General features: G+C 38.5%; 1 protein-coding gene across 1 annotated transcript; it reads left to right on the top strand.

Moving 5' to 3' along the window:
* Nucleotides 1-2,864: 2,864 nt before the first annotated feature.
* On the top strand, nt 2,865-19,107 carry LOC139736184 (uncharacterized). The gene is made up of 9 exons (XM_071646921.1): nt 2,865-3,000; nt 5,803-5,879; nt 8,629-8,703; nt 9,131-9,320; nt 10,130-10,240; nt 12,329-12,817; nt 13,319-13,345; nt 14,382-14,585; nt 15,833-19,107. The coding sequence occupies exons 1-9, from the start codon at nt 2,865-2,867 to the stop codon at nt 16,102-16,104; spliced, it is 1,581 nt and encodes a 526-aa protein (XP_071503022.1). The 3' UTR covers nt 16,105-19,107.
* The last annotated feature ends 561 nt before the right edge of the window (nt 19,108-19,668 follow it).

Below are 19,668 nucleotides of genomic sequence, written 5' to 3'. Positions count from 1 at the left end.
GCATCGGGCGAAAACTGCTGGCAATTACTGGCAGCAACATCAGGAGAATGGAATAATGATTAAATGCGAGCGAGCGAAGCGAGCGAGCTTGAAAATTTTGACATTTTACAGTCCAAAAACTGCCGTTTGTAGCTATATTTTTCGCTTTGGAAATTAAGGGGGGCGCACCGGGTGAAAACTGCTGGCAATTACTGGCACCAACATCAGGAGAATGGAATAATGATTAAATGCGAGCGAGCGAGGAGAGCGAGCTTGAAAATTTTGCCATTTTACAATCCCCAAACTGCCGTTTGTAGATAAATTTTTCGCTTTGGAAATTAAGGGGGGCGTACTGGGCGCAACTGCTGTCAGTCACTATCAGCAACATCAGGAGAATGGCATAGCGGTTAATGCGAGCGAGCGGAGCGAGCGAGCTTGAAAATTTTGACATTTTACACTCCAAAAACTGCCGTTTGTAGCTATATTTTTCGCTCTTGTTCGTCCCACTTTATCGGGGAACCATCCCCCCCCCCCCAATTATTTCTCTGCATATGAGGGTGCTTTTGTTAAGTGAAAGATCTGCTGCACACTCTTTGATGAATTAGGGAAATATACGTCAATGTCAAAATTGTACAAAGTTTATCGAAAGGGATCCTGTATAGCGGAGCTTTTGCATGTTTATGATTGCAACACAACGATCTGGTGCAGAGTTCTGGCGATTTTTCGACAATTTTCCATTAAGAAAGTTCGAGATTTGTCCTCATCTCGGGAATTGCTTGGGGGATAAATTATTTGTCTGCCTAAACACTTCCGCAGGGGCGGGGCAAATGCCCCTTTGCGCCCCCCCCCCCCCCCAATAGATTCGACGCCCCTGATCTTCCCTGGGTATGCCCATGGGTAGATGTATCCTGACTGAGTCATTAGTCACTGTCGTTTCTCAGGAATGATTCAGGAAATGGAGGGGGTTCAATTATGGCGATATAGTTTTTGTGTTTGTTTGTTTGTTTGTTTTCGTACATATTTTTGCAGATGGTCCCCAGTTACTCGCGCATGTTTAGGCCTACATGTAGGCCTATATTGACGTTGTCAACGTCTGAGCCATACCTTACAGTGTAAGTCAATGTTACTTTCTTCGCGAGCGAGCGAAGTGAGCGAGCGCTTGAGAAAATTATGTATACATTTTCCTACAAGATAGAATACTGTTCAGCTCTGTTACCTGTCTGAAGGCCGGCGTACAAACGTCATGCAATATGCCAAAATTGATACAATCACATTTCTGCTTCCTCCATTTTTCCCCCTCAAAATTCAGGGGGGGGATGATTGCACAGGCCATCCCCCCCTCCTCCATTTCAGGGGGGGATATATCCCCCCCATCCCCCCCGGGATTTACACCCATGCTATATACATGCCATCTCTAACTTGTCATTATCTACCAGTGTATGATATACATTATATTTTTTATGCCTCCGCCACAAAGTGGTGCCGGAGGCATTATGTTTTCAGGTTGTCCGTCTATACGTCCGTACGTCCATCCGCATTCGTTTACGCGATATCTTGAGTAATATTGACTGGAATTTTACCAACAAGGTCAAATCCTAAAATTTATCTGTTTATGTGATAACTCAAAGCTGGATGGAGCAGCTTTCCCCAAACTTGGTCCAAGGATGATGTATGATGGGGCAATTAGTTGAGTAAATTTAAGTGACATTGGCAAAGGTCAAAAGGTCAAGGTCAAATGCTTTCCCCCATATCCATGCCATGCCCAAAGGTATTTTCTTGAAACTTACTGTAGACATGTACTACTGCATAAAGATTCTCCAGAGAGACTCATGTCATAAGGTCAAAGGTTAGGTGAAAATGTTACAATTTCACTTTTCTTGCAAATGGTTCAATGTATCTTCATGGAACTTGGTACATACGCATGTACTGACTGGCAGGGATTATCTAGGGAATATAGGGGTCATGGGTCAATAGTCAGGGGGTCAAAGGTCAAGGTCAACTCCTCAATATTTCACTATTTCCCTCATATACTAGTATACATATGCAATGCTTGCATCATTATTTTTAAAATTCAATATACAATATGTACATGTATTACCTAATGGCGATTCTCTTGAAAATTTCCTGCCAGAAGGTCAAAGGTCAAAGGTTAAGGGTCAAAGCAAGGTTTTAATGCCAAAAAAAAATCTATTTTGCACTGTTAAATTACACTCTTTCTTCATACCTTTAAAATTACTCAATGCATAAACTTATAAAAGGGTCAGTCAGAAGTTAAGTAAAAATCCTCAATTCCCCAAATACATGTACCTGAACTCTTTCATAGACAATTATAGCAAACCTAGTTCAAGGAAAGTGAACATTCAAGATATTTCTGACAAACCTGTCATTTCAGTATTTTGCCAGTTATGTGAAACTGTCATCACACATTTTAAAGACATTGTCCTATACACCTATTGGGAGATTCATGCATTATGGCGGAGGCATCAGTCGCCATAGCGACATTTCTAGTTTCTTTCTAATAAAAGGTATGTATTTCAGTAAATTAGGGCTTTATAATTGAATGCCGCAACCAGTAAGCATCTTTTACTCAGTGGTACTCTTGATCTGGTATTGGTAATGGCCTGTATTTCCTTTTTTTATAAAAAATGATTTTTGTCCGAGGATTTAGCCTATCAAAGGCTGTGAAATTACACATCAGACACATAAACTGATGTCATTCCCATTCATGGACAGAGTTTTCATGCATGCACAGTAAATTCTATTTCACATTTTCTTGTGCAGTGAAATTGTTCATGATATATGTGATGGTCATGTCAAATCTTGAAATATTTGACGGGTACCAGTAATATATTTTGAATTGCTGAAAAGGTGATCGTGGAGAAGAGATGATCCGTCTGTTCAAAAGAGACAATGAACATGAGGACCTAGAGCAAGAAGTGGAAGACAGAACTCCCAAGGAGGTTTTGGATATCATGCAGAGAGGAAGACAGTTTCACCCCAAACATCGACCAAAGGTCCAGGGTAAGTGAGATCTTACCATTGTTTCTACCTCCTTCTGTGCACTGCGTAGCTTTCATGGAATCGGAAGTCGACAGTACTGTCAATACAAGCTCAATGTCTGAATATGTCTCGTGTATTCTGCTGATGAAGCATACAAATTAGTGTATCTACATAATAGGCACTCTGCTTGTAAGTCTTGCATTACTGCAAGGTAGCATACAATATGATGCGAGTTTAATCTTTGTGTTGTAAATGTATTACCTTGCGAAAATTGTGTTTTTATGCCTCCGCCACGTAGTGGTGCCCGAGGCATTATGTTTTCGGGTTGTCCGTCCGTCCGTCCGTCCTTGTACGTCCGTCCTTTCTGTCCTTCCATCCGTCCGTCCTTCCATCCGTAATGAATTTTGTGGACAGCGTAACTAAAAAACCTTTTGAGGTATCCTAATGAAACTTGGCATGTGTGTGTATTAGGGGGTGAAGTTGTGCCTATTAACTTTTGGGTGCACATGCTCAAGGTCAAAGGTCAAAAGGTCAAGATCAAATACGTAAAATTTCGCTATCTCCTCCATATCTATGCAATGCCTGAAGATATTTTCTTAAAACTTAGTGTATACATGTATTACCCAATTAAGATTCTCTGGAGAAAATTTGGGTCATGAGGTCAAAGGTCAAAAGGTCAAGTAACAATATCAAAACTTTACTTTTTCTCCATAACTTGGAAATTGTTCAAGGTATCTTCATGGAACATAATATAAATACATGTACTGACTGGTAGTGATTATATAGAGAATTTAGGGTTCATGGGGTCAAAGGTCAAAGGTCAAAGGCAACACTTCAACATTTTACTATATCCCTCATATTTATGCAATGCCAGCAGGATTATTTTTTTTTTTCACTTGGTGTATGCATGTATAGCCTAATAGAGATTCTCTGGAAACTTTTTTTTTTCGTTTTTTTCTTTCTTTTTTTTTTACCTCAAAATTCAAAAGGTCAAAGATCAAGGGAAAGTGCTGAACTAACTTTTTCCTCCATATCTCAGAAGTGGCTCGAGTTATCTTGAAACTTTCTACATATTTATGCATGTTCTGCCTGACAGTGATTATCCTATGAATTTTAGGGTCATAGGCCAGATGAAAATTGGTAACAATGTACTTTTCAATACAGAAATTGCACTTTTTTTCCATCCCTTGAAAATTACTCAATGGATAAACTAATGAATGGGCAAAGTTAAGTTTAAGTCCTTAAATCCCCAAATACATGCTCTCCTATTCATCCAATTAAACCTAGGTCAAGGAAGATGAACATTCAACACATTTGTGACAAACTTATCATTTTGATATTTTGCCAATTTTGTGAAAATGTATTACACATTGTCCACATTTACTATAGACCTATTAGGAGATTCATGCATTATGGCGGAGGCATACCATTCGCCTTGGCGACATTTCTAGTTTGTTTTTGTTTTTGTTTTGCTGCAAAAGGCCACTCAAACATCAATATGCATCCTATTGTGTTTGGCTCGCTGAAGGGCAACACATAAGATACAGGTCTATATTTTATGACTACGTGTAGCCTGTTGGCGCATCTTATTAGATAATTTCAAATGTCTGTTGCTGAACAGCAGATGTTCAGACAAAGATGGTAGTGAGTCCCTGTTCAACAAGGTGTGGTTACACATAGAAAAAGAAAATTGATAGATTTCAATTTCACAGACCTCAGAATGCTAGCAACTTTCATTTGCATTATGTCTTTGAGTGAGAGCGTTTTGGATTGACTAACGATATTTCAGTGTATAGTAAAAGAGGCTTTGAAGGAGACAAATATGTATCACTTATTCTAATAGCAGATGATGTACTGATTACAGCAAATTAGTTTTATGTGTGTCATGTTTACACACCCAACTCGAATCGATGACTTGCCGACTTTGCATATATTTCTCTCAAATGCTCAACAGGGCACAAACTTATAGATAAACCCCGAGATACCACAATGTATTGAAAGTTTCTTGGGGTGCATTTGAGTGCTGTCCTAAAGTGAACACTCCCAAACTGAACCAAGCGAAAAGTGGACCACTTCCCGATGTGCTCCAAAAGGGTGTTATAAAAAGCGTGCCAGAAGTTAGCATGTGAATAATGCATGTAACATGCACATACATTGTATTTCATAATGCAGTGAGTTCATTCTCTTTGTTTGGGACATCTGTAAGTATTTTAAATGCGCCAGATGCATGACCCCGTTGCTACAAAATGTGTGACCACCTCTAAAAATAACTAATGAGGCACATTTTCTCCACAGAGCACTTGAACACTCCAAATCTGGCACAGTGTGATTTGGTACACTCTGGTTTGCTTTTGAGCGCTCGAATGGACCCTTAGCCATAGCTTTGTCGTAAAATTTAATGATACATCCCAGCAAATTCCATAACTGCATTTCTGGCATAAACACTTGTGATAAGCTACATGGCTTTTGAAAAATAGAACTGTGACACTTTTCCATGTGCTCATTGTGGTCTCAAAATAATGAAGTACAGGGTGTTTACACCAGAGCACACAAAGAGTTGAAAAGTTATTATTTCCGTATTTATTAAGACATACAGTAAGACAAATAAGACACTTTGTACAGTAGCTATTGTTATATGTTTTTATGAACGCACTACACATATCACCAAGATTGATTTTCATTCTCAAAATAAAAAAAAAACAGACATGCCCTCATTGTTCCAGCAATATGACATAACATCCTCGCTATCAATCTCAGACAATATTTGCAATAATAGTGATCTCTGTTTGGTTTCTATTTGACTTTTTTTTGTTTTTGCTGCAGATATCATAGCACAACTTGAAAAGATAGTTTCATCAGATGGAGCATACCAGGATGCGCACCTCAACATATCCCTACAGGTACTGCAATTTTTGTGCCTCCGCCACGAAGTGTCGCCGGAGGCATTATGTTTTTTGGTTGTCCGTCTGTCCGTCCGTAATCAATTTTTGTGGACAGCGTAACTAAAAAATCATTTGAGGTATTGTAATGAAACTTTGCATTGTAGGAATGAGCGAAGTTGTGCCTATCAATTTTTTGGTGCACATGCTCAAGGCCAAAGGCCAAAAGGTCAAGGTTATATACTCAAAATTTCACTATTTCCCCCATATCTATGCAATGCCTGAAGGTACTTTCTTGAAACTTAGTGTATACGTGTACTGCTAAATGAGGATTCTTCAGAGAGAGTTTTGGGTCAAGAGGTCAAAGGTCAAGTGAAGTTATTAAAATTTCTTTTTTTTCCTCCATATCCTGCAAATGGTTCATGGTATCTTTATGGAACTTAGAATATATGCATGTACTGACTGGCAGCCATTATATTGGGAATTTAGGGTCATTGGTCAAAGGTCAAGGGTCAATGGTCAAGGTCAACTCCTTAAACTTTCACTATTTCCCTCTTTATTTATGCAATGCCTACAGGGTTTTTGGTGAAACAGAAGATATACATCTTACCTAATAGAGATTCACTTGGAAGTTTCTTGCTAAAAGTTCAAAGGTCAAGTGAAAGTGCTAAATTTCACTTTTTCCACCATATCTTGAAAGTGACTCAAGGTATCATCATGAAACTTGGTAATTATCTATACATGTTCTACCTGACAGTGATTCTCCTGGGAATTTTAGGGTCATAGGGTCAAAGGTTAAGGGACAAAGGCTAGGTTAAAATGCTAAAATCTTACTATTTAACCCTAACTGCACTGGGGGGGGGGGGCCTCGGAGGCCCCCCCCCTCGACATTTCGCACGATTACTCTGCAACACGCAATGCTCTCGCCGCGATGCTCCATGACTTTTTTCTTTTGAGTTTCCCGCACATTTTGACACCAAATTTGTGACGCCCGGGGGTACAGTTCTGAAGTTACATGACTTTTTGTACATGCACGTGAGGCCAAAAATGGCTAAAAAATGTGATTTTGTGTACAAAGTCAAATTCAATGCAAATTGAGTTTTTTCACATGGTTCATATAAATATGCTTATTTTTACTCTCAATGGCTAAAATTAGTTTGTTTTAGGAGTATTATGCTTCAAAAAGTGTCTGTGACAAATTTTGTTACAAAAAACAACAAAAACAAAAGGTCGAAAAAACAAGGAAATATATAAGAAATTCATGAAACAATAAAATAAATAAGAAATTAATTTTGATACCGAATTTTTTTTCAAGTACATTTGCTAAGAATGCCACAAAGAATGTTTATACCAAAAATGAGCACTTTTGGAGCTTTATTTACTGATTTAGATGAAAGATTCTGATTTCTCGCATAAATTATCATAGTTAATCAAAATAAAATAAAAGAAGACTATTTTCTAAAATTTAAAAACACGATCTTGTAGATTACATCGCACACTACCATTCTGCAAAGTTCCGCGGCGATCGCGCGATCCACGGCCGAGATCTTGGGGGGGGCCCTTGAGGCCCCCCCCCCCCAGTCTTTCGAGCTACCAAAATAGCCCAGTCTTTTTAGGGTTAATAGTGTAATTACACTTTTTCTCCATACTTTAACAATTATTTAATGACTAAAGGGTCAAAAGTCAAGTAAAAATCCTCAAATCCCAAAATACCTCCACTGTATAGTATAGCCATTCATCCAATTATACCTAGTTCAAGGAAAGTGAACATTCAACACATTTGTGACAAGCCTGTCATTTTGCCAATTATGTGAAACTGTCATCACACATTGCCAAGACATTGTACTATCAGGAGAACCATGCATTATGGCAGAGGCATACCAGTCGCCATAGCCACATTTCTAGTTTTAGTTAAATTCATTCATATTTGTTTTTACTTGAATTTGAATTAAATGATGTATTTCTGAATGTCAAATGTCACTTGCACATTACCAAAATGTGCTGCAGCAAAAATGTGGAAACAAAGAGTAAATCCTGCACTGATTATTGTTCGTATTTGGTCCTCGTCATTGTAACATACAAATTGACATCCCTATGAATCCATTACAATGAAACTTCTCATGAAGTTCCTTTTCACCTCTTAATGAACATGCATAACAATCAACTACTCCATGTGTGCACCACACCTTGGCATGCCTTAATACGGTGTTCAGTAAATCTATGTGGTACTCACTTTATTTGAGGACATTGTCTGTACCTCCTTTAGTACAGATTATTTCTCTGTCAGTCTTGCATTTTAAATCCAGAAGGAATCAACCCTTGACCATGACACAAATACCCAGTGCATGATACTGTATAAGCTGTTATTTTCGCGTACAGATATTTTCGCGAATTAGAAGGTCACAGACATTTTCGCGAGATGTTGTTTTCGCGAATTCACACCAATGCTATCTTGCATGTATTTGTTACTCTAGTGTATGGCGACATTTTCGCGTGTTGTTAAATTCGCCATCCACCCATGATTCGCGAAATTCACGAAAATTGAACCCTCGCGAAAATAACCGCTTATACAGTATGTTCACAGTTCACATAAACTATTACGATCCTTCTCCATCATGCACATACATCAAAAGTGAACATCAACTTGACTGTACTTCATGTGGTTTTTTTTTTATTTGAACAGATTTTCTGGTCAAGTGATAATTATGAAATGAACAACTCATGAAAGTATAATCACCGTTTGTCTATTGGGCTGTTTATCATCTCCCAGATTACCGGTAAATCTTTGCCTACAACTGGCAGTGCTGACAGCAGCAGGAGGGTCGTTGGAACAGGCTGCTCCAAGGTGAGGTATCACAGGCTTTCTCATGACAACAGATGATTCATATTTCTCATGTAGTCGCTATGGTTCTTGGTTGCAGATTCAACAACTTGCTAAATTGTCATACAGTCCCAAACTACAATGAAAAAAAAAAGTTTTACACTTGAAATATATGGCATATCCACAAGGGATGGGGATATCACTCTTAGACAAAACAATGCTCCTTTTTTTTTCTCAAGGGAATATATTGCATGATTGTGTTTCATAAAAAAAATACCCTCGATCTACACTTTTGCTGGATGGATAGCATGTCATATCAGAGACTGATCCCCTTCCCTCCCTCCTCTCAAACTTAGGACATTATACAGTTACAGCTTTTGTCAAAGCTTGATGTGTATACTTCATCACATCTGATAATAATGCCCGTCATTGTGTGCTTGGTTTTCTGCAGGTCAGTGGAGTCACACAGATTGATCATCCAAGTGATGAAGTGAGTATTGACCCCGCGGAGCTAGCTGACCATTTCCAGCGGCTAAGTAGCAAAGATCAACCCCCAGAGGACCAACCCCCAAGTGACCAACCCCCAATCCACCAGACAGGAGCAGACGGAGTTCCACATGCACTTAGAGGAAGCCTGCCAGGTAAGTCCAAAGGGGCCACAATGTGCGAAATTAGCATGAACTTAATTCGGCAGTGTAGATTAACAATCCTTCAAACAAACTCTCTTTAAAGTGTATAATTGTGCTGAGATCAAACTGGGACAGTCTTCATTTATTTTTTTTAAATATCTAAACATGGTGATCACACATTCGCATTTTCAAGAAGCACAATGGACTTTTGTCATTGAAGTCGATCTGTACTGTGACACGCACTGACCTTCAGTGACAGTGTCAGTCATTGTTTATACCTGTTGATCTTGGTGTGTTTTATATGGTGCATGTCACTGATTCCATCCTTTCAACCAAAACAATTCCAATTTAACCCTAACTAGGCTAGGCTAGGGGGAGGTGGGGGCTCGGAGGCTCCTCTCAACATTCCGCGTGGTATGTGGCCATTGCAAAAAGCCTTCACCGCAATGTTTCACAACTATTTTCTTTCAAGCCTCCCGCGTCTCTTGACATCAAAATTTTCGACCCCGGCCACGCGGTTCCAAAAGTCACACATAAATATGTACATGCTTGTCAGACCAAAACATGTTGAAAAATGTGAATTTCAATGCAAATTGTGCTTACAGTTAAATTTCATAAAAGCATGATTATTTTCTGGTTTTATGGATTAAAATCAATTACTTATATATTTCCATGCGTGCAACAATTCACAGACAAATTTCATTAAAAAAAGAATAATTGAATAACAAGAAGTCAAAACAACAGAAATACATATGAAATTCTGAAAAAGGATAAAATATTTCAGAAATCTTTTGATTGCACAATTTTTTTTGCACTTGCAGATGGAGAATCTCCAGGTGGAGCAGGCGGAATTCCTCCTACTGATCCTAGTTCCTTGGACTCCGATGAGCCAATAATCTTCAACCATCTCTCTGATGATGACAGAGCCTTTGGTAAGTTTGAAATACACTCCAGGATTTTGATAAGCATCATTGAAATATCAGTGATCTTGTATCAAATTGATATTAGTGTTTACTGTAAAACCAGGAATGTTTGCTTGCATTTTAATTTTGTGAATTTTGGGAGCGCCAAGATTCGCGTAATTAAAATGCATGCGGAAGTTCTTTTCTGTACCATTTGCGTTGAACGACAGTGGCAATTTGCGAAAATTTCATGCCACAAAAAAGGCCGTCGGCTCCAACTCACAAAAATTTCATGCCGCGAATGTATCATGTTTTACAGTATCCCAATACACCAGTATACATTTAAATGCATGTCAGGAAAAACAAGACTTTCCATTCAAAGCACATTTCTTGCAGTCATTAGTGGAATTCTACCCATGGGCTGACATGTCCTCCAGTTCTCGCTATCACATCGAACTTTAGAAACTTGAAAGGCAGTGGCGCTATTTATTTTCAGTATTAAACGAGTTCACAATGCTGTGCAGATGCTCAGCGCGAGCTCTATTTGTTCGTGCACACACACACACAAAAAAAAACGTTGAGCACCATCTCTACAGTATCTCAAAACTGCTATAGTTTTGAAGATTTTATTAGCAATTGTTAAGTTTTTGGAAAAGAAATATCAATTGTAAGTTCTGAAAATACATTTCTGTTGTGTTTTGACAATGTTTTAGTCGTAATCAAGAGGGGGAAATTAGATGTGATTACCACACGGCATGTTCTGCCCATGCCTGCTGCATATCTCCATATATACCGGAAGGGCACATGTGATCGTCGAAAGTGAGAGTCCGTTTAACCAGGGAGGTGTTACAGAGATGGAGTGGCAACTCTTCGTAATTCATGCACACACATGTTTGGGTTCAAGGCGTTACGATGGGATGTCTAGCATTCCACTACACCTTTAAGTCATGCTCGGCACCGCTCTAATCTGCAAGACGAAGTTCGGAGACGAAGAGCGCATTTCACCTTTCGTTGAATTACAAGCTTTATTTCACCATAAAATTTTAAATGAAATACTCGAATTGATTTAGAATAGTTTAGAAAGAAGTCAATTTTATAAACATATATTTCTAGTTTCTTTGTAATGCGCAAATCGAAATGAAATGAAAATTAGACCCCCTTAAATACCTAATATTTTTCTATAATGCGCACATTTCCACATGTTAATTTTCTATCTTTTAATCTGGTATATTTTGATCCTTCAAATAAAGTACTCCGCTAAAGCGTGTTTCAGCGTGCTTTTAAATTATTTGCTGTTAAAATTGTCAGTTTGTCACTGCATTTTGATTCGCTGCTCCAATTCAAGGTACACAGATTCATTGTTGCCATCACATTGAAAGAAAGAGCGAAATGCAGTAGGGGCAAGTATTTCTAGATGTGATAACGCTATTCCCGATTATTGATGCTCTCTTTTGTCAAAGCACATGGGTAACACCTGTAGTTGAACGCATAACTTCTTGGTGGTGCGGCGCATGACTTCAAAGGAGAGCAGTAGTTTTTTCTCCTTCTCTAGCACCTCCCTGGTTTAACCTCTGCATATTGTGCCTGGCATGAGTGTGTAAAAACACCTTATTGATTTGCATGTATCGTATGGCCAGTGTTCAGACCAAACCACTAACGATTAAATGTGTACATTTATATGCAATTTATTGAATTGATGCTCTTTCCCCTGCCATGGTAACAAGCTATCAAAGACCATTTTGATATCAAGTGTACGGATAGAATAGTGTTTAGTGCATAGCAAGTGTTGCTGGTTGTCATGTTATGTTTTATGGTAATGGTGTATGGTTGTTTGATACACAACACATGTACCACCATATTCAAAATTTGTCTTTATTCAAGCAGTATCTGTTGAAAGTCTCTTAAATGTTAGATACTATACTTTGTCAGAATGTTTGTAGTAGGAACAGCATTATGTTGCTGTTGTGTGGTTTAAAAGGTGAATGGTCATAAGTATTTAAATGCTAGATGTGACATGAATTACTTAGTCATCCACATACAAGTGTCATAAAGTGTGTAACAGTATGTATTTGGTGTTTTTTTTTTTGTCAATATATTTTCTTTTTTGGTTCATTACAGATATTACTGTCTTCATTCAACCTGTGTTCAAGGTTCAAAGAAAAATCAAAGAGGGAATGTGGACGTGCATAGATAGATGCCACAATCCAAACTGGTGGTCAAACCGTCATGTGGAACAGTGTCTACACTCTGCAAGAGTAGGCCTTGATGGATACGGAATTACGCTGGTCCATCTCAAGCTCCCAAGTTCAGACTCTGACAGTCCGTTTGTTCTGACGCTTCGAGCAAGTCAAGGCAAGGCCCTAACAGACCTGAAGAGACTTTGCACCGATGGTAAACTCTGTACCATGCTCTTTCCCTGCTTTGCCGATGAGGAACTGCACAAGGTGTGTGGACAAGCGAAGCCCACGATCGACGTCGAGTTGTGCAAGGATACGTATGCAAAGGGCATGGCATTCTTTGAAAAACTGGAGGAAAAGGATAGCAAGGAGATGGATGGAGAAACAAAAGTCAAAAGCAGCAGTGCAATATCTTCAACTGTTCAGTCAGGTGGGTAGCTGTCATTCAGTCTCATCTGGATTAAAGGATTGGATCATAAATCTTGGATTACCATTTGAATTCCCTTTAGTCAAACCCTTGTGAGGATGTACTTTATTGTCAGACAGACTTTGGATTCATAAACATTACATAGGACTTCATTCTTCAAAAGAGTTTGGAATATTGTGGATGATTTGTTTCATATATAAGTGGAATTTTGTCAGGATATTATGTTTTTTAAGATCTCGCATAATCATTGTGTTCCACTTTTACTTTTTTTTTCAGTCTCCTCACTCATATCCCTTTTAAAACATTTTTATCTTTACTTGGGTATTTGTTCTTTGCACAGTTAACCCGTTGAGGACGATTTGAATTTGCTACAACACGTAATTCCCATAGACACCTGCCCGAGTATACTCAGGACTCGTCCTCAACGGGTTAATGAAAATGATTTTAATGTTTCATATGTGTTAAGTTCATGGCATTATCAATTTCTTTTCTTTGGTACTGCAGTTGGAGATGGATTGCACATAAAAACAGGTATGAAATCTGCAGAGCATTTAAAGTACCGGTTAGTGTGTCACAAATCATTTCAGAATTCCTGCGACATGATTCATAGTGCAGCGACTCTTCCATGTAAATTCGTGCAAGGATTCTGCTACTCTTCAAATTCTCATGAATTTTGTGCTCAAGTTTATCGCCTGCATGAATGTATTGCAGTAATGAAATATAGGTTTATTTTTAGTACGTAATTGTACTTGATCTTTTAGTCTGGAGTGAGTATGTATCGACTCTGAATGCTAAACTGGAAAAAGCATGTTCATTGACAAACTACAATAATATTTTTTTTTTTCAATAGAAAAATATTGCATTCATGTCTGGAATGTGGAAGCAAGCAAGACCTCATGAGATACAATTTGTACATGCCTATTGTAGCATTGCAGAATCATGCATTCCTGCTACCTATACATACAAACAACTCTCATTATAATGAAAGTCCTCTTGAATGGTAGTTGCCACTTGTATGCGCTCGTAAACAATTTACCATTGCGCTTGCCTGCGAAAGTTTAAAAAGTTTTAAAACTAATGAGCTACTAGCTCAGTTCTTTGCACTTATCTGTGTACAGAAAATATTGCATTCATGTCTGGAATGTGGAAGCAAGCAAGACCTCATGAGATACAATTTGTACATGCCTATTGTAGCATTGCAGAATCATGCATTCCTGCTACCTATACATACAAACAACTCTCATTATAATGAAAGTCCTCTTGAATGGTAGTTGCCACTTGTATGCGCTCGTAAACAATTTACCATTGCGCTTGCCTGCGAAAGTTTAAAAAGTTTTAAAACTAATGAGCTACTAGCTCAGTTCTTTGCACTTATCTGTGTACAGAATACATAGCACATTTTGTTTGGCTTTATTAGGTGTGACTGCGTATGTCTGCTTTCCGGCAATATGAAGCAAAACGTAAGCAAAGTACACAAAGGTGTGACAGTAACATAAGTGAGATCCATACTAATGACGAGTGAACAAGTTTTATTGGTGTCATGCTGTTTGTTTGTGTCTTCACATAGCGCGGGCAGAGTTGCATCTGAACAAGCTTCCATCCAACGTTGTGGTTGGGGACCAGTATAATTACTATGGAAGCAGTCATGTGACTTCAAACTCAGTACCGCGGGGTCGGCATTCTCCAGCATCATCTGGGCGGACATCCAGACAGGTGCAACGTGGTGCACAATCGCAGCAACAGTGCAAGGAGGCTCCACCAAAACTCTCGGGTGATTAAGCAGGATGAGCGCTGAAACCGTTACAACTTGGGTTTAGCAGGGCAGGGTGAGGGTTGGAATTGTGAGACTCCATGAACTGTGCATAGTATTCATATTGCTGACTTTTTGATGATTTGAGAATACAGATGCATTGATGCCAAGTGGGAATTTTTGTACACACACCATGTCTTGTTCCTTACCTGCACCTGATTATAAGGGCAATTCCACGCCATATTTATGTTAAATCTGATTCAAGCCTTGATAGGAAGTGATGTGCAGTATTGCCCTTAACAGCTTTGTTTCTTCTCCTGAAGATAAGGGCTTTTTGTGCAACAGACAACTCTCTAAGATAGAAATGTGCATTGCCATTGCTTGGTCCCACATTAAGATATGGACGTGGAGCATGAATGCCGCTCCCCCCCCCCCCCCCCCCCAAAAAAAAAAAACAAACCAAACATATATGAATTAAAGAGATTAGAGGGATGTAGCTAGCATGTTTATGAAGCGCTGGAGAAAGAAAGTTAATATCTTTGATTTGTTCTCTATGCTTTTGTTAGTGTAGGGGGAATCTCCAAGGCATGTAATAAGTGACAATGATTTTGGTATTTCCAACCATGTCTTCATCATTTGAAGGGGGAAATTGCTTGAGATGATCTGAATTCTATTCTAGCCATTAAAGGAAATATATCACATTTACAGCAGAATATATGAAAAAATATGATAAACTTTCCTGAAGTGGAGATTTGCAAGATCATTGTGTTGTGTCTTCAGCTCCAGTGGACCAACTTGCATATTTGCACTTTGAACAGGGGGAAGAAAACCTAGAGCTAATGTTGTCTTGGTGGGTACATGCCACTAATAAATTATATTGATTTCTGGTCAGTTTCCTTCTGTTTGCATTTGTATTTAATTTATTTCTGTCTGCATTTGTTACATACTCCAAAAGCTGCATCACTTCAGTGATCCCTCACATTTATCCCCAAGTTGAATTATCCTTCCGGTTTATACCAGGTTTAAGTGTGTGTCACACACAAACACACTGCTATAGCTTCTGACCATCCAAGTATTGAGAATTTAGGGTTTCTGGGACAAACACTGAACAGGGCCTTCTATAGCTCAGTTGGTAGAGCACCGGGCTAGCATCCGGAGGTCTCGGGTTTGAATCCAGATGGACTCCCATTTTCTTTGCTCATTTTTCCACTAATATGTTAAATTTAGTCATATCTATTTCATCACTTACTGTTTCATCCTCTGTACAGACTCCAATGAAATGGTATCAGAGCAACTTTGCCAGGACATAGCAAAGTCTGTGCCAGGGCCAAAGATGAAATCGCTTGGACGCCGACTTGGTCTCAGGGATGCTCAAGTGGATAACATCGTCATGGATAATAGTCAGTATGGCGGGGAAGAAGCTGTCTACCAGATCCTCAAGACATGGCGGGGCCAGAGAGCAAGTGGGGCCACAAAGGCAAGACTAGCTGGGGCCTTGTGGGATGCTGGTTGCTATGATGCAGCAAGGGAAGTGCGGTGATGGGGTTCTGATCATCACAAATACAGGAGCTTTTGGGAAACCGACTCCATTATTGCAGCTGTCGTGCGACGTTGACTGATGCATGATTGACGCAAAAATTTGGCACGCTCTCACTTGTCAGACTGCGGATGGACAAAAAGCAGATGAGATGTTACTTTAAAGGTACACAGACAGTGAATTCAAGAGAGCACTGTTGAAAGATACAAGTTTCACGGTAATGTTCATTCTGAAAATCATTGATGTAAAACTATGGTAATGTTGATCATAGTAGCTTATGATACTGTCAGGATCACATGTCAAAAATGGCAAGCTGCAAAATTTGCCAATAGTTGCCGCAATTTTGCACTCTTGCCCATTTATGCAACCTGACATAATGATACACATGCCTCTATGTGCTTTGTATGTGGAGAAAATATATTTTTAGAAGAATATCTGTCAATAATTGTACATTTCTAGCCTGGATTGTGGATACTTGATACAACTGTAGTTCATCTTATAAATATTGAGGCAGGAGCATTTTCATCAGATTTGCTTATCACAAAACCTGAAATGAACTTCCTATGATCGAACCTAAACAAGATATGCCAGTTACATTGGTTTTCCTTATCTTCCTGTAATAGGTGAACCGTAAGCATAGGTAAATATTTGATTTTCATCACTATTGATATGCATTGTGTCAATATGCAAACACATTCTGGGAACTTTATGGAAGCACGACTTGGCAGATATTATTGCTAGGGTGATAGAATTTGTATGTGTGGGAAATGCCACACTTGGGGGCACCCAGGGGTCCCAAATCTCCTAATTAAGGAATCTTAGGGGAGGAAGGGAAGCACTTCCCCTTTCAAAGCAGGAACGATAGAGCTAAAATGATCTCATAACATTCTTTTGTGAATATATTTTTAAGTTAGTTTATGTCAGATCCATTTGTGTCCCCGTTTGAGCTGAGTCGGGGGGAACCAAAGTGTTGGACAATTTTCACAGTTACATCTTCTTTGAAACACATGGTCAAATTGTCACCAAACCTGGCAAGCATTGTCTATTACAAGGTTGACAGAATATATTTGTGTACAAATGGGCACACTGGTAGAATTATGGTGATTGCATTTGATTGTCAAGTCTCTGTAAGAATTGTTCTCTATTCTTTGAAGTTGCCCCATGATGATATATTCTTTTTCCATTTCCAGCCATTTTGTATAGCTACGTTGCTGCACAGCCATCTATGTGTGACTTGATATATTTTAGTGCAGTTTCTAAACTTGTGTAGAGTAACATATGAAGTTTTGGCACTTAGTGTGACTTTAAATCCTTTTGACAACGGAACAAAAGAATACAATTTTGAGAGCACTAAATGAGGGTATGAAGGATGTTGATATTATATATTTCTTTCACAACTGCCTTTGTATATACAGGCATACATGTATACTGTAAAACAAGATATATTCGCGGCATGAAATTTTTGCGAATTGGAGCCAACGTCCTTTTTCGATCTATTAAATTTTCACAAATTGCCACTGGCTTTCAATGTATGTAATGTAGACAAGAACTTTTGCATGCATTTTAATTGTGCGAAATTTGCCAAATTAAAATGCACACGACCATTCCTCGTTTTACAAGAAACTGAAAGCAATTGACTGCTGTGTTCAGGACTTGATGACAAATGAGCTATTTATAGAAGAGTTTTCCTTCAGCATTATAAATCTCTCATGAAAAAAGAACTTTCCGAGTTTGATAAAAGGGTTCTGAGCAGTATGACACTGATCAAAAGTTATTGTCATTGGTGCTGAAGATTAGTCTTATGTTCAGTAGGCGTCTGTCTCAATTGTCTATCATCACATTGTCAACTTTACTTTGATAGGTCTTCCACAAATGTAATGGTAAATATTACCCCACAATTTAAAAAAATATATAATAGGTACCTGATGTATTGACAGTTAAAACTGTTTTGACAGTACTACATTACGCAGTACTAATTGTAATTTGCTTTAATACTTACAAATGTAGCATATGCTAATTTTCCCTCTGACTGTTACTTTTCCATTGAGAAGAATAGTAAATGTGAAGAATAATGAATGTGAATTGATTATGAAATGAATCACATACGATTGTAGACTAATGCCATGTACAATGTATCACCTTGACATTGTGGCCATGCCTAACTGTATTTTGATAGTTCCTGCCACAGTTGTGAGTCTTCAGAGTAAATCATGTTTTTCGTCCAGTGAGATGTCACCTTGTTCAGTCCAAAATGTGTATTTTACAGGTACCTCAGACTGGTTTGTTTGATATTTTGTTGTGTTTTAGGGGGTGTACATGATGAAGTGAAGCCTTGATGTGCCCCTCTACTCTGAGAGATGTCGGCTGCATTGATGTACCCTCTGACTGCACTTTAAAAAGGGATGGTATAGTTTTGGTTGAGATGGAAGATTCAGACGTTAACTTTTTGCAAGTTAGAAAATATTTATATGAAATATTAAAGAGCTTACAATTCCAATAGGAATGAAATGTTTATTTGATGAAAATTGGTTTTGAAATGGCTGGGATATCCAAAAACAAAGTAAAACAAAGTGGTCATAATCAAAGGTGGGTCCCTCCTATTATTAGGACCTCTTTGCTTTTGGACATCTCAACCATTTCAAAACCAATTTTCATCACATAACTTTGAATTTCTATCAGAATTGTATACTCCTTCACATTTCTCATCTCAGACACACATACACACACACACAAATAGAAATTTACAAAAAGAAAAGAAATAAAATTGGAAACCTGATGTCCCATCTCCACCAAAATGATAAAACCATCCCTCTCCATTAAGTCTTGCAGGTCATTGTAGAAATTTGTATTTCAGTGCACTCCAATCATTAGGAACACAGTTGTAGCAGAATCCTGGTCAGGGCATACAACCAAGTAAAAATTCAGACCCCAACATTATTAGACTCTCTATATTTTTCACTGTTTGTTTGTTCAGTTACAACAAACTTTTGATATAATAAAAGAAAACTGCCGGTCCTTAGGACTTCGTTATAATGGGAGTCGACTGGAACATTTGTGACTTTTTACATGTACATTGTATGGTGTCCATTAGTGGTACATGTATTTCACTCATTTTGAGATAATTGTAAGACACTTCACTAATGATAATCATTCGATAGTTTTCTCCTTAAAGCAAATCTCATTAAAGATGGTAGGGGAAATGATGACATTTTTACCATTAAACTCCAGAGATAGTATTAACTTAATTTCTTTGAATCCATGTATGTTATAACAAGGTTCACCTGAACATGATTTATGCAGCGAGAATCTATTTGCATGTGTATCTGTGTGTATTGATGGTAGGCACCTATGGAGTCTGCTATTCAGCAGCACAAAGTAATGTTTTTTTGTCGAGCCCATCGGAGGTGTGGGGAGACTAAGGGATCGCCTGTGGCGTCTGTCCGTCGTCCGTCCGTCCGTCCGTCATCTGTCCGTAATGCTACAAAAACTTGAATAACTCTCTACTGAGGATTTCATTTTCAATCAAACTTGGAGGGAAGAGTGGTAATACAGAGTTACACATTTTAC

The sequence above is a fragment of the Diadema antillarum genome, unplaced genomic scaffold (assembly GCF_040938485.1).
Source record: "Diadema antillarum isolate AM-2024a unplaced genomic scaffold, OU_Dant_1.0 scf00000028, whole genome shotgun sequence".
Taxonomy (NCBI): Eukaryota; Metazoa; Echinodermata; class Echinoidea; order Diadematoida; family Diadematidae; genus Diadema; species Diadema antillarum.
The sequence above is the reverse complement of the archived record's forward strand: the minus strand, read 5'-3'. Positions and strand labels throughout refer to the sequence as shown.

Excerpts from the sequence above, each read along its gene's own strand:
- LOC139736184 (XM_071646921.1), top strand. The coding sequence starts at position 2,865 with ATGATCCGTCTGTTCAAAAGAGACAATGAACATGAGGACCTAGAGCAA. Across the intron at positions 13,346-14,381 it reads TGGATTGCACATAAAAACAG|CGCGGGCAGAGTTGCATCTG; the intron begins GTATGAAATCTG and ends GTCTTCACATAG. Across the intron at positions 14,586-15,832 it reads GGCTCCACCAAAACTCTCGG|ACTCCAATGAAATGGTATCA; the intron begins GTGATTAAGCAG and ends TCCTCTGTACAG.